The sequence below is a fragment of the Entelurus aequoreus genome, linkage group LG08, assembly GCF_033978785.1.
Source record: "Entelurus aequoreus isolate RoL-2023_Sb linkage group LG08, RoL_Eaeq_v1.1, whole genome shotgun sequence".
In the NCBI taxonomy this organism is placed as follows: domain Eukaryota; kingdom Metazoa; phylum Chordata; class Actinopteri; order Syngnathiformes; family Syngnathidae; genus Entelurus; species Entelurus aequoreus.
In genome coordinates this window covers 17,251,353-17,267,084 of record NC_084738.1, presented here as the reverse complement: position 1 = coordinate 17,267,084, position 15,732 = coordinate 17,251,353, and the positions used below count along the sequence as shown (strand labels likewise).

The 15,732-nt window shown below is 37.4% G+C and overlaps 1 protein-coding gene across 1 annotated transcript; it reads left to right on the top strand.

The window, feature by feature from the left end:
* Positions 1–1,556: 1,556 nt before the first annotated feature.
* LOC133654988 (trafficking regulator of GLUT4 1-like) lies at positions 1,557–14,280 on the top strand. The gene is made up of 5 exons (XM_062054869.1): positions 1,557–1,700; positions 2,084–2,358; positions 8,035–8,327; positions 8,409–8,538; positions 11,324–14,280. Exons 2-5 carry the CDS (start codon positions 2,151–2,153, stop codon positions 11,338–11,340), a joined length of 648 nt encoding a protein of 215 aa, XP_061910853.1. The 5' UTR covers positions 1,557–1,700; positions 2,084–2,150; the 3' UTR covers positions 11,341–14,280.
* The last annotated feature ends 1,452 nt before the right edge of the window (positions 14,281–15,732 follow it).

The following is a 15,732-nucleotide window of genomic DNA, read 5'->3' as shown; positions in this document are numbered from 1 at the left end:
ATTTTTACACAACGGCTTCAAATGTGACAACAATGACCTTGCTGCGTCTTCGCACACTCACCTTGCCACAACCTCCCTCCACGCTCCACCCTTCTCTTTTGACAATAATACGGAATGACAAATTGGAGTTTTCTGATTGTAGAATCAATTAACTTGTGTGTAGTTTTCAAAGGGTGAAACATTTAACGCAATTATCAATTTTTTTCATTTGAGCAGTTTTTTGTTGTTGATATATTTATAAATTGCCCAGATTAATCAAATATTTGCTGAATGAGCCTACTTGCTGAAATGTCAGGATATTTTCCATTTGTGTTATGTAAAAAACATTTATTTTTTAAATAAAATGAAAATGTGTTTGTATATATGTTTTTAAAAAGTATCTTAGTAATCTTTCTCAAAGTGCATGTGAGTGAATATCAAACTATACTGGTATATAGACCTACAATGTTATAAATACATTTATAATAAAACATTTCCACAATGAATAGACTTAAATTTTTAAGAAACATTTGAAAACTTATTTTTAGTAAATCTTTTAGTTAATGCACCTTTTAACTAATATTTAATCCACTTTGTATCCTTTTTATGATGTTGCCCCTGTTTTAAATTGAATTGTTTTACTTTACCTATGTTTTGTTCAGCGCTTTGTGATTGTATCTTTGAAAAGCGCTTTATAAATAAAATGTACTTACTTACTTAAAGCCTATTTAAATTAGACAATGTAGCTTCATTTGATATATATATATTTTATATTTGTATGTATGTGTATATATAGATGTGTATATATATAATATATATGTGTATATATATAATATATATATGTGTATATATAATATATGTGTATATATATAATATATATGTATATATATATAATATATGTGTGTATATATAATATGTATATAAATATATGTATATGTTAGGTCAGGAAAAAACAGGCTATTTCATCCCTACAAGCCTGTTTTGCAGGTTTCTCGGCTCTTCAAGGGATTTTTAAAATAAAATTCAGGGACATTTTATTTATTTATAAAATCCCCTGAAGAGCAGAGAAACCTGCAAAACAGGCTTGTAGGGATGAAATAGCCTCTGTTTTTTCCTGACCTAATGTTTATTCTGCTCTACTCTGGTATTGAGCACTGTATAACTGATCAACCACAGTAACCTCCACTATCTATATATATTATACTGTAAAATGTATATAATCAATGGATGCATATGTAACTCTGCTTTTGAATATTAAAATAGTTGTCTTTCTGGAAAGTAAATACTCATGACACATTTTGGTGATTTGTAATAATTAAACTTAAAACAAGTTTATGTATTTTTTTTTTTTTAATCAAATATAAAAGTATTATCTTTAAGTGAGCCATGTTTGATCCATTTGTATCAAACCGTCGGTGCCAAAACAACAGTCGGCTCTCACTTTTCATTTCACGCACACGCACACACAACACTCACACGCACACGCACACACCCTCCCCTTCTCCGGCCCGCCCTGCATCTTCCATATGACCATCCTCATCCTCACACACACACACACACACACACACACACACTCACACTCACACGGACGTCCTCCCCTCCTCGGATGCACACAAACACGTCGAAGCCATTTTTTGTTGTTGTCGATATAAACGTACGATGCCATCATTTGACACGCTGTGTTGAAGAAAACGCTGGATTAACAACAACAACAAAACAAGGTCAGTTTCTCTTTACTTCTACACGTTTCTGCATGGTTGTGTTTTTCAAAAACGATCAATTATGCTGTAATGAAAAAAAAAACATGCAATGTGGCGACTGCTGTTTTTGCTTCACCGCATTGGAAGCTAAGCTAATTAGTGAGGATTGTATCCTTTGTCCCATCGTCCCTCCTCCTTATTACTGCTTTATTGTCATGTCCACCACAAGCTAGTTAGAGTGTGTACACAACCTTGTGTACTCATCTTGTGTACACACCTGCACTCTGCTTTTATCACATGCACTATGTGTGGGTTTGTTGATCATCATTTGTCACCATGGCGATGCCAGCAAGGATGTTCAATTTGACCAGCATCCATTTAATTCCACTCCCTCTGCTCCTTAGGTGCACAAGCAAAGCATTGTGGGTGGTTTTTTTTACATTTTATTTTCATTTGGGGCTGTGATCCTCCATGGACGTCAACATGATGCCTGCGTCGTCTCCATCTGTTTGGCCCGGAGAGGAGCGACCGTCCCTGCTGGATCAGGAAGACCCAGGGCATAGCCAAGCCTCCACCGCCACGCCGTGCCCTTCCCTTGCAGTGGGGGAGCAGCTCCTCTGTGGCGTCAACCTCTCCAAAGACGAGCTGGTCATCGTCATCAATGAGAAACTGAAGAGCAGTAAGTCACTTTTTACAATCATTTATAGAGATTTACATAGAACTTTGCCGACTCCAAGGGTGTGTGCAACATCATATAGGGCAGTGGTTCTCAAATCTCAGAAAACACTTGGCTCTCCAAGTACCACCGTAATGACCCACATCAAAATACAGTAGCGTAGTAGGCCTAAGTATTCATTAAAAACAGGGCAGATGTTTTATTCAACAAATATGTTGCCCCTTGTAACATTACGCACAGTTACACGGAAGACAAGATCAGTTAGAACAGGGGTGTCAAACTCATTTTAGGTCAGGGGCCACATGGAGAAAAATCTACTCCCAAGTGGGCCGGACTTGGGAGTAGACTTCAAAATAAAGACAACTTCAGATTGTTTTCTTTGTTTAAAAATTGAACAAGCACATTCTGAAAATGTACAAATCATAATGTTGTTGTTGTTTTTTTACACTTACATGTTGCGGTTTATAGTAGTCTACCTTTATTTGTCGTTATTTATGCTTTTTGAATTAATGATGCGATAATGTTCATCAGTCAACTCATTGGTGTTAATTTTCAATCTATTAAGATGAAAATATAATATCAAAATCAAATTACAGGATTTTATTCATGTAGTTTGCTCATTTTCCTCAACTGGTGCACTAACATCACGTGGTTTATTTTATACGAATGTAGCATCATCTACAAATATACAAAGAATTGCTATGGCGACATCTAATAGACACATTTAGAAAAGCAGTTTCTTTCATTCAAAAATTTCGGCTAATTTTTGTACTTAGCAAACTCATCCTGCGGGCCGGATAAAACCTGTTCGTGGGCCTGATCCGGCCCGCGGGCCGTACGTTTGACACCCCTGAGTTAGAATAATACATAATGTTGGATATAGAGAACATACAAACCCTTTATTTATTAAATCAAAAATACTGAAATTCCACGACATAGTGAATTTGCAAACAACTAAAATGATACACAAAGCAAACTATAATCTGCTACCCAAGAATATACAACAATTCTTCTCAACAAAAGAGTGTGGAAGTCGCTTCCTAGCAGCTCCACTGTAGACACAAGAGCCAAGTGTGCAGGTTTAACAAAGTTTTAATGGTTTTTTTTACAAGATCTTTCCAAAATGTTTTTCCGCATGTCGTCACTCCCAATCCCCTCTCCCCCTCTGCTCTCGGCCGCTTACTGTTAAAGACAACATATGATTAGGTTAACACGTACCACCTGTGACATCTAATCACTCGCCAGCTGTAAATGGTAAATGAGTTGTACTTGTATAGCGCTATTCTACCTTTTTAAGGAACTCATTTCTACCTTTTTAAGGAACTCAAAGCGCTTTGACACTATTTCCACATTCACCCATTCACACACACACACATTCACACACTGATGGCGGGAGCTGCCATGCACGGCGCTAACCAGGCCCATCAGGAGCAAGGGTGAAGTTTCTTGCTCAGGGACACAACGGTCGTGACTAGGATGGTAGAAGGTGGGGATTGAACCAGTAACCCTCAGATTGCTGGCACGGCCACTCTCCCAACTGTGCCACGCCGTTCGCTGTGTCTCGCCGTCAGCACATGCCCCTGGTGCTCGTCCTCAGTACCATGGACAGAGGCGGTGACTTTTCCTCCTACAGGCAGCGCTGACTATACTTTCCCTCCACAAGGAGAAATATAATCTTACAGAAAAATGTAATTTAAAACATTTGTACGCACGTACAACACTTAAGACCTTCAGTATATCAGTATGTGGAATTAAATTATGGACTGGACTAAGCAAAAAAATCAAACAATGTACTAATATGATCCACTTCAAGAAACTCTTCAAATTTACAGTGTTTACTAAGTACAAAGAAGAAGAACCATGATAAACATTCTGAATTTATCTCATCCATCCATTCATTTTCAAGATAATCTTACTCATCTCACCATATGAAATACAACTTACTTCACCAATTATTATTTATTTATATTTATTGTTATTACTTATGGAGTATATTGTGAGTAGATTGAGAACAGGAAGTGAACAAAATGTTTTAGCAACTGCTATGTAAAGGAAAAGGGGTAGGATTAAATAAGCTCTGCTTCTTCCTACTCCTTTTCGAACATGTTGAAAAGAGAAACTGGAAATTGTGATGTATCATGTTGTATGCATGCATGTTCCAAATAAACTCAAACTCAACTCAACTCAACAGTTTGAACAGTAACACTGTTTTTGAATAAAGGAAAATAAAACACTGTACTTGATACGAATCAAACGTTTGGCGTAACACTAGATAGAGCCGGCATACCAGACTTTGAGAACCAATGTTATCGAGTGTACAGTAATAGCAGCACTGAGTAATCAGATAATAGATTAAACGAAATAATAAAGTTTACATTAAAATGTAAATGCCTGCTCAGTGGCCTTGTGGTTAGGTAGGTCGTGAGTTCAAACCCCGGCCGAGTCATACCAAAGACTATAAAAATGGGAGCCATTACCTCCCTGCTTGGCACTCAGCATCAAGGGTTGGAATTGGGGGTTAAATCACCAAAATGATCCCCGAGCGTGGCCATCGCTGCTGCTCACTGCTCCCCTCACCTCCTAGGGGGTGGAACAAGGGGATGGGTCAAATGCAGAGGGTAATTTCACCACACCTAGTGTGTGTGTGAGACTATCAGTGGTACTTTACCTTTTAACATTAAACAACATATAGTATAATGCAACAGCACGACACAGCGATTATGTGACATCGCTAAAAGAAAACATGCACCACCACTAATATGTGATTTTGCGGTATCAAAAGGGAAAAGCAGGAATGGAGCGGGTCACAAACATGACAATATATTGGAATTGCTAGTTCCAGTATGGATACTGTATAATGACTATATACTTTTCAATATGATGTGTGTTGTGTTTTGAATACATGCTTATTGGCATCATTTAAAAAAACCTTACAAACAATATTGCGCAGTATCATGATACAGCAATTACTCAATATTCTGTAAAAAAAAAAAAAAGAGTATTAATGCAACCCATGAAGAGAAAGCATGCATATTTTTTTGGTATTAACCTACAGAAGTCATCAAAGAGAGTTACACACTTTTGTGTTCAAAGTCATAAGTATTTGTTTATTTGTTAAATGTGCAAGAAGACTGTTTCTACTGAGAAACTTGTGATACAATATCATCCCCAATAATAATATCGCGATTACGCGATATATGACATTATCTATATGAGTGGTTTTCAAACTTTTTTTTTTTTTTTACCAAGTACCACCTCAGAAAACACAAAGCGTAGTAGGCCTAAGTATTCGTTAAAAAACGAGGTAGATGTTTTCTTTAAAAAAAATTATATCTAATATTTTTGACCACACAGTTTGAACAGTAACACTGTGTTTGAAATGTTCAATATATGAAAATAAAACACTGTACTATAATCAAGTAATTATTTGGCGTACCACCAGGTGGAGCTCATGTACCACAGTTTGAGAATCACTGATCTGTGTAACGAAAGAAGAAAAAACTTACAGAAATTAGAAACATTATCCAGAGCGGGATCGTATTGATACTGCATTACTGACACCATCCGACATTCACACATGTAGTGACTACTTTCTTGTTAGGACGCTTGTTGTGTTTTGAATACAAAACGTAGCTGTATCGGACATATTGGCTAGGGTTGGTCATAAAAGAGTAACGTGCGATATTTAGTAATGACAGTATTGTAAAACAGCGATTACACAATTTGTGGTATGCGGGGTGGGGGTGGGCTACATCACAGTAATAATGGAAAAAATATGAAGGAGAAAATTAATACATCACAATTCTTTAATACTTTTTTTTTCATGTTAAATGTGCAAGAAGAAACAAGAGTAACTTGCAATACGATATCATTCTATGGGACATGAAGATGTCAATGTATCTGAAGAACTTGTAGAAAACCCAAGTAATTTGCGACACTCTGTCAATTGAAATGTATCCATTGGCTGACAAAATGATCAATACATGTCAATATTTATGGAGAGTAACTCACAATATATCATTGTATTGATGATTAGCCTGCAACATTTGCGCTTGTACTGTACATTTATCATTTTAGGTAGACAGTAACCAATGACTTTTTACCTACTAAGACTTATACATGCAAACCAACAGGTGGCGCCTGGCGACTTCTCCCCCTAAGCCAGCCGGAGCTTTTCCTCCTGTCACTTGCGACTAAGAGCAACAAAAAGACCTGCTAAATAAAAAGTTGTCTCAAAAGTTAGTAATTTTTCTTTAACATGGGTCTTGAGAAAGAGTGTTTGTCTTTTTTTCAGGGTGGTCTTAAATGTTTTTTCTTTAAAGTATGTTTGTCTTATACTGCTGGACTCTAGAAAGAGGTTCCGCAGCCTCCGAAGCAGAACCTCCAGGTTCTGTAACAGCATCTTCCCTCAAGCCGTAAGACTCTTGAAGGCATCATAATTAAATTATCCCCTCAACTCCCCCCAAAATGGATTAACTCGCTGGAATAAAAAAGACAATATAACATACATCCATAAACGTGGACGCATGTAAAAAAGTGCAATATATTTATCTGTACAGTAATCTATTTATTTATTTATATATATTTATATATATTTATATATATTTATTTATTTTATATATATATTTTTATATTATTTATATATATTTATTTATTTATATATGCACCTTATTGCTTTTTTATCCTGCACTACCATCAGCTTATGTAACGAAATTTCGTCTTATGTGTGCTGTAAAGTTCAAATTTGAATGAAAATAAAAAGGAAGTCTAAGTCTATTAAATGGGGTCTTATCCCCTCCCCCTTAAAGAGTGTTGTCTTATTTGCAGGCTGATCTTTTTGTTTTTTTTCTTTATCTGGTGGTACATGGGCTACATTTAGTGGTACGCCAAATAATTTACTTAATTAAATATTCAAACACTGTGTTACTGTTCAAACTGTGTGTAATGCTACAATGGCCAAAAATAATAAATAAACTTGCTAAGCCAACCTTTGTTTTTATATGTTGTTTACATTTTAATGTAAACTTTTTTATTCCATGAATTTTATTATCTGATCACTCAGTGCTGCTTTTACTGTACACTCGATAACATTGATTCTCCAACTCTGGTTTGCGGGCTCTATCTAGTGGTACGCCAAAGATTTTATTAATATTAAGTTTAGTGTTTTCTTTTCCTATATTCAACAACCGTGGTGCTGTTCAAACTGTGTATAATGTTACAAGGGGCAAAATGTTTAATATATTTGTTGAATAAAACATCTGCCCTGTTTTTAATGAATGCTTAGGCCTACTACGCTACTGTATTTTAATGGTGGTACTTGGAAAGCCAAGTTTTTTCTGAGGTGGCACTTGATGAAAAAAGTTTGAGAACCAAAAAGTTTTTATCTTAAAAGCAGGATGGTCTTATATTTTTATCTTTAGCGAGTGTCTGTCTTATATTCATGGTGGACTTATATTTTTGTTCCTTAAAGAATGTTTGTCTTGTATTCAGGGTTGTCTAATATATATATTTTTAAAATGGGTGTTTGTAATATATTAAGGGTGGTGTTATGTTTTTTTTCCCTGAAAGAATATTTGGCTTATATTCAGGTTTGTGTAAAATGTTTTCTTTAAATGGTGGTCTTATATTCATGGTGGTCTTACTTAAGTACATAACTAATGTACATGTCATCCTTTTAAGGTAACGGCGTCCACGCCTCCAACAGCACCTCCTCCCCCGTCATCTCGTCGCCGCCCAGACGGCAGCACTCCATCTCCTACCCCCATCACGCCAAGACCAGGAAGGGCAGCAGGGCGAGCTCCATCGGCTACACCGCCTTCTCCCCTAGGCCCTCGCTGTCGCGCCACTCCAGCATCGCCACCAACCCCCCCTTGGACCGCACCAAGGTGAAGGACTACCTTCTGCTCTCCGTGCTGGCCTGCTTCTGCCCCGTGTGGCCCATCAACATTGTGGGATTCGTCTACTCCATCATGGTGAGAACGCTCGTCATCAGTGCCCGGCGGGGTACATAGTGGTCGTCTCTGACACGCCCGCCTCTCTCTCTCTCTCTGCAGTCTAAAAACAGTCTGGAGCAGGGCAACCTGGACGGCGCCGTCCGTCTGGGCCGTGTGGCTAAGATGCTGTCCGTGGTGTCCCTAGTGGGCGGAACCATCATTATCATCGCCTGCATTGTCAACCTGGCCAGTGAGTGTCCCAAATCTGACCTTTAACCTTTACGTTCCCTTCCTGTCTAAACCTCTTCTTCACCTGAGAACATCTATAAACACCTGCTACCCTCCAAAAATGGTTTATTCCACATTCTACTGTGATCACTCTTCTACTACGATCATTTCATTTTCAACCTAATCTGACATTTTTGTCCTGTTTTGCACAAACCGAACACCTGCATGCCTCGTGTGTGTGTGTGTGTGTGTGTGTGTGTGTTGTGTCTTTCTGTCCTTGTATCATGTTACCTATGATGTATGTTATTGTACCTGGATAATAAAGGCATTATCATAACACTCAGTGATGAGTTCACTTATAGTTCACACGCAGACCTCCGCCAAGGTCAAATAATCCTAATTAGACTTAGAACATTTGTTATTGATCCACAGGGGACATTGTTCCACACAGTAGCTCAGTTACAAAGGATGGAAAGGGTAAGGCTGGAAAGGATAATGCAGGTATAAATTAGACTAAAAATGTATCGTAGTAGCAATATGAAATATAACATATATGTAATATTTATAATGATATATTATATTTTGATACAATATTTACAATATATAACAAATCCCAATTACCATGTACAATATTACAGTATGTGTAACAGCTGCAGCAAAAAAAAGGGCAGCATAAAATAAAGAGTAGATCCAGCAGTGATTTGCATATTACAGACAACCACTTCCTGTCATTAGAGCCCATGCATTATTCACCAACAAAATATACCGAATTTATATTTGTAAGTACAACACAGCACGGCATCACGGTGGAACAGGGGTTAGTGCATGTGCCTCACAATCCGAAGGTCCTGAGTTCAATCCCGGGCTCGGGATATTTCTGTGTGGAGTTTGCATGTTCTCCCCGTGACTTCGTGACTTCCTCCCACCTCCAAAGACATGCACCTGGGGATAGGTTGATTGGCAACCTATCCCCATATATACAGTATATTATATATACTGTATATATAATATGTAAATATTACATATACACTACCGTTCAAAAGTTTGGGGTCACATTGAAATGTCCTTATTTTTGAAGGAAAAGCACTGTACTTTTCAATGAAGATAACTTTAAACTAGTCTTAACTTTAAAGAAATACACTCTATACATTGCTAATGTGGTAAATGACTATTCTAGCTGCAAATGTCTGGTTTTTGGTGCAATATCTACATAGGTGTATAGAGACCCATTTCCAGCAACTATCACTCCGGTGTTCTAATGGTACAATGTGTTTGCTCATTGGCTCAGGAGGCTAATTGATGATTAGAAAACCCTTGTGCAATCATGTTCACACATCACACAGCTAAAAACAGTTTAGCTCGTTACAGAAGCTACAAAACTGACCTTCCTTTGAGCAGATTGAGTTTCTGGAGCATCACATTTGTGGGGTCAATTAAATGCTCAAAATGGCCAGAAAAAGAGAACTTTCATCTGAAACTCGACAGTATATTCTTGTTCTTAGAAATGAAGGCTATTCCACAAAATTGTTTGGGTGACCCCAAACTTTTGAACGGTAGTGTATGTTATATTTTATATTGCTACTATGGTACATTTTTTGTCTACTTAGTACCTGCATTATCCTTTCCATCCTTTGAAACTGAGCTACTGTGTGGAACAATTTCCCTTGTGGATCAATAAAGTTTGTCTAAGTCTAAGTCTTAAAGGTTCCAGGTTCGATTCCCACTTCCGCCATCCTAGTCACAGCTGTTGTGTCCTCGGGCAAGACACTTTACCCACCTGCTCCCAGTGCCACCCACACTGGTTTAAATGTAACTTTAAGATGTAGATAATGGGTTTCACTATGTAAAGGGCTTTGAGTCACTAGAGAAAAGCGCTATATAAATATAATTCACTTCACTTTGTGGAGAATGCATATATTTTCAAGTGTTCTTTTTGCATCCATAGTCATGTTTATAGCCGCTAATATTTTCCCATGTGTACACTTTGTGTTTTTCCCTTATGTTCGTTAGTAAACTCTGTGTTTCACCTTGAAGACGCTGGAATGTCTACTGGGAGTACAATGTACTCCCTTTTTGTGGAGAAAACCTTATCTGTTTAGAACAAAAAACTGTATTTCTTTCTGGGCGGGAGGGGCTGTTTTCACACTAAATAAGCTGACTTTTTTCATTTGAGTTTAGACCGCTTCTTGATGCTGCTATTATCGAATTGTATGGGCTGGTCTCCTAAAGCTTTAGTAAAACTTGGCCAAGTACTATTCTGTCTCGGTGGTTCTTCTTACTCAACATATATGTAGTGCAATATAATTTGGGATTGACCAGGAAGACTGGTCAAACACAACACATTCCAAAATGGAATAAATGCATTTATTTCCTCAAAATTCTAGACACAACACCCAATAATGACAATGTGGAAAGGTTTTTTTATTCATTTTTGGCAAATTTGTAAAAACTTTAAGAAATCACATGTACATACTGTAAGTATTCACAGCCTTTAGTGAGTAGGGACAGGCAACACATGCTAAGTCTGTTGAAATTAAAAATGTTTTAATTGTGTTTATTGATTAGATAATAATGAATTGAAAAAATACTTCAAATTATTCCACATTTATACATTTCATTTGTAGGGAAGTAAACTGAATTTGTTTTTATTGATTAAATAATGATGCATTTTAAAAAATACTTCAAATTATTCCACATTTATACATTTCATTTCTAGGGAAGCAAATGGCACCGATACAGAATGCTACTTAAGTGTTGCGCAACAGCTCTCCAACTATTAACGCTTCCTTTTCCTTTTTTTTTTTTAGTCAATGTGAAAACCTGAGTTTTCATGCCAGGATGAAACGAGATGATAAGGGCAGCTGCATCCTGTCTGGCCCTCACCTGCACCGCCTGTCTTTTTACCACCTAGCTGTTACCTTGGATGTGTGACTTTAACATAAAAACAACAGCAACCAAACACAGCCACTGATATTTATATTCTTCTAATCTTACAGAAGTCCCTTTTTTTCGCTAATCGAAGACATTATGCAAAAATGCTGCTGAGTCACAAGGGAGGGATGGGAAATAGAAAGGTGAAGGAGGATTGGTGGACTTTTTGGACATGGACTCAAGACGAGGAGGAGAAACCTTTACACTGCATCTAACACACACGGAAAGACTCTACCCTCCTCCTCTTCATCCTTTGAGAAGAAACGATCGCTGTCACCTTGTTGAGACTGCCGTTCTCCCCGCCCGAGGATAAAAAAGAGGCTTAATGCTAAAAACGGATTACAGAAGAGGAAATATGTGCCAAAAAAATATCCCAAGTCTCAATTGTTGTTGCAGGGTAAGAACATGCCAGAACGTTCCCAAAGTGTCATTGCAGCACTGTGAGTCGTCGTACAGGAGGGAAACTGTAGCAACAGGACGCAACATTAGGTACACCCACTGCAAGAAGTGTATCATGTTTATTGTTATTATGTGACACAAGGCTAAACCCGTTGTTACATGATGTCTTTGAATAGGGCAGGTGTACCTAATGTTTTGGCTTTAACCTTCAAAATTTCTCGGTCACAGGTACAGGTTTTTGATGTGTTGTGTGTGTGTGTGCGTGTGTGTGTGTGTTCTTGTATTTCTACCCTTCTTGAGACACCAACAAGGAAAAGAACCTTCCATATGAGGACCGGTGAACAAGTTAGGACATCAATCATGGTCCCAATACGGAAAACCATTGCATCTAATAGAGAATGTCTCGTTTGCACCCCTGGTGGTGAAATCGATCAAAATCAGGGTGGTCCCAAAAAGGAGGGATTTTTAAAATTGACTGTGTGTCAGGTGGCGACTTGTCCAGGGTGTACCCCGCCTTCCGCCCGAATGCAGCTGAGATAGGCTCCAGCACGGAGCCTATCTCAGCAGCACGGACGTTTTTTAAAAGTCAACATATGAAATAACAAGTGTGTGTAAAAAATTTGAAGTGCTCTCCCTCAGGCCAACATATGTAATGACAAGTTTATGTAAGAAATTGGAATGCGCCCCCTTTGGCCAAAATGTATTTGAAAAAAAAAAAGTTCTAATAAAATTGTGACTTTTGTCGAGTAAAATTACGACTCTTTTCATAGAATTGCCAAAACTTTAAGCTTTTCTTGTAAAACTGCGACTGTTATTGAGTAACCTTCCAACTTTTATCATAATATTGCACAAATGTTCAGTTTTTCTTGTAAAATGTTGACTTCCGTTGAGTAAAATTGTTTACTTATGACTAATACTGCCAAAATTCTAAGTTTTTCTTGTGAAATTGTGACCTTTTTCTTGTGGAACTCATTTTTCTTGTGGAACTCATTTTTCACAACAAGCTTTTTTATATTTGCATAGAATGTATATATTATTAATGTTGTAAATACAAATCTTTGTATATCTAGAAAGGGTGGTCTCAAGAAGGTAACAAATACAATAATTTGTGTGTGTGTGTGTGTGTGTGTGCGTGTGTGTGTTGTGGCAATGCTTACTTAATGGGGACATCGCTCTGTTTACACAGTCACCTTTAGGGGACCTCTGACGGTATGGGGACAAAAAAACAGGTCCCCTAAAGGGAAACCTTTTTATATGATAGTCAGATCCATTCTGAAGATGCCGAAGTGATTTTTAAGCTTTGGCCCATAAAACATGTTTACTGGTTAGTTTGAGTGTGAGACATTTGCACAGCAGCCCCCTCATCGGGCTGTAGCTGGTACATTTAAGTGGTGAAACTTCCTATAAGAGGACAGCTGTAGTGCTGTATTCTGAGGATCATGTCATATTTGATTTGAACTTTCTTTTTTTTTTAAACGGTCCTCATTAGTCACGTACAAATATGTGTGAATTATGCAAAATTATTGAAATTTGGTCCCCATGAACCATATTAACTCTTTTTCCCCAGGGTCCCCAGTAAGAATGATCAGCACATTACTTCATCAATCCAGAGATTTAAAGACACATGTATGAGCTAACTGGGCAGTGGCCATTTTACCTCATTTTTTTATGCCTCCACAACCTGTAGTCCCCACAAGTGATGATCAAAAACTTGGTCCCCATTCCTAATGATAACCAGTATGTGTGTGTGTGTGCCGGCTCTTGCTCTTTTTGTGGTCCTGTTTCAGTCTTTTACAATAATATAGGGTTTGATTTTCAAAGTTGCCAATCAAATTGCCTCATGTGCTCCCAAACAACCGCATGGAAGAGTGTTCATGCCAGGAGCCGGCCCTGGCTATAAAGTGAAAGTTCTGGCCTGCATTTTAATGCTGCTGCTCGGTGACAAGGTAGCGCTTTTTATGAATTAAAAACAAAACAAGATGCATTTTACTGTACATGGCCCCACAGTGAGTGTGTATGTCGGGGGTTCTGTTAACCAAACTTGCACTTGCTTTGCTGTGAATTTCTACACTGCTGCCGTTTGCCCTCTCTGAGATCTTTACCTGTGATTCGCACTGTGATCCCCAAACAGGCTCCTGTTATGAAAAGGAACATGGCTACTTTTCTTCTAATGTATATTTCAACTAGTAATCTTGAGTTGATGTACTGTAGTCTGCTGATATAATCCTCAATAGTGTAGTCATACTTGAGTTATATAGTTGACCAGTAGTAGACACACAGGCCTTCCTATTAGCACCAGGCTACTATTATTATGATTATTATGATTATCTTTGTGGTGACTGGCATGCAATGGGGGTTTTAATTCATGTATGAACCATGAGTCAGCACGCTTGTATATTATACTTCTGCAGTACATTTATAATAAAGACACGACGCATGCAGTGTGGTTTTTGTCGTCGCTGTAAAAATAAGCTTTTTGTGCGCATATTTTCATAGAGAATTTAATTCTTCTGTTGTTTTATTTAAAGACACAACGTGCACTACTTGGCTCCCACCAGCAGAGGCGCTGTGGATTCCGTCTTAATTAGGGTGGTGAAAGGATTAATTTTCTAAATAGGATAATCATACTTTTGAATTGTGATTAATCGCAGTAAATTAGCTGTAATTGAAATTAACTTATACCCCAATATTTGAACAAAAACGCAGTTTTATTATCCATATTATTTATTATTATGAATATACACCATCTTTTTTTTTAGACTTAGACTTAGACAAACTTTATTGATCCACAAGGGAAATTTTAATTTAAAAAAATGTATTACAAATTTAAATGTTTTACTTGCTCATTTATTTGCTTGAATCATGTTAACAGTTTTATCTGAAGTCTTTTGTAAGTCTTTTCAGGTACTTATTAGCGGTTAAAGGAAAAAGACCATGTTCGCTCAATATACATTGATTGAAATATAAAATATATAATTAATGCAATATTTTTGTGTCATTAATCATGTGCGTTAACTTGTTGAATTAAATTAAAAAGTAAAAATTATCTTAATTAGTAGCTAGTAGTAGTAGGTCTAAAAAAGACATCATATGGGAAGTTGAGCTGCATGGTTTTCCTTTTTTTAGTTTTCATTCATAGCCATGCTAGATATAATATGAGGCTGATTATTAATTAGCATGTGGGGGATCTTTGTAACAGGTTATATATATGTCTTTCTATTTGGCATCAAATGCTCCCAATTAATCAAATGAATAGCTAAACTAATATTTGAATACCATGTAATTATGACATCAATTTCAAATGCACAAACAGTTGGTGGATTCACTGTCATTTATGCAGCATTAGAAATAGTCATACCCCTAAAAATGTTTAAAAAACAGCAAAACTTCATGCACTCAAAAGCACCTTCACAACACGCCAAACCAGCACAAATCCCCCTTAGTGGCGTTCAAATGTTGACAGCCAAGGATATATACAGTGCATAAATAATAATGTTTTTATTGCACTCAGCTAATTTGACGGTAGGTGCAGAGTAGCTGGTCACACGAGTCTGCAACATGCACTTTAAGTGGGTCACTGGGATTAGCCAGCTGGGTCGCATCAGCATCCACGTGTGAGTCAGACTGGCATCATCAGCATCAGCACCCTGTGCCACTGCATAGTCAATAATGATAACCATACAGACAACAACTGCAAACATTTAATAACATCCTAATATGAATCCCACAGTTATGTACTTTGTAGATTTGGTTAATATGGAAAAAGAAGAGCGGTTTTTCCCTCGACTACGCACAAGAAATGGGATTATAATTGTAACGGATAATTATGGTTTAATGGATGTTAAATGAGCTGAAACATCATTTGACTCATTAATTCCGAATGAGA

Coding starts and splice junctions, on each gene's coding strand:
- LOC133654988 (XM_062054869.1), top strand. CDS start 2,151: ATGGACGTCAACATGATGCCTGCGTCGTCTCCATCTGTTTGGCCCGGA. Junction 2,359..8,034: donor CAATGAGAAACTGAAGAGCA/GTAAGTCACTTT, acceptor CATCCTTTTAAG/GTAACGGCGTCCACGCCTCC. Junction 8,328..8,408: donor GATTCGTCTACTCCATCATG/GTGAGAACGCTC, acceptor CTCTCTCTGCAG/TCTAAAAACAGTCTGGAGCA.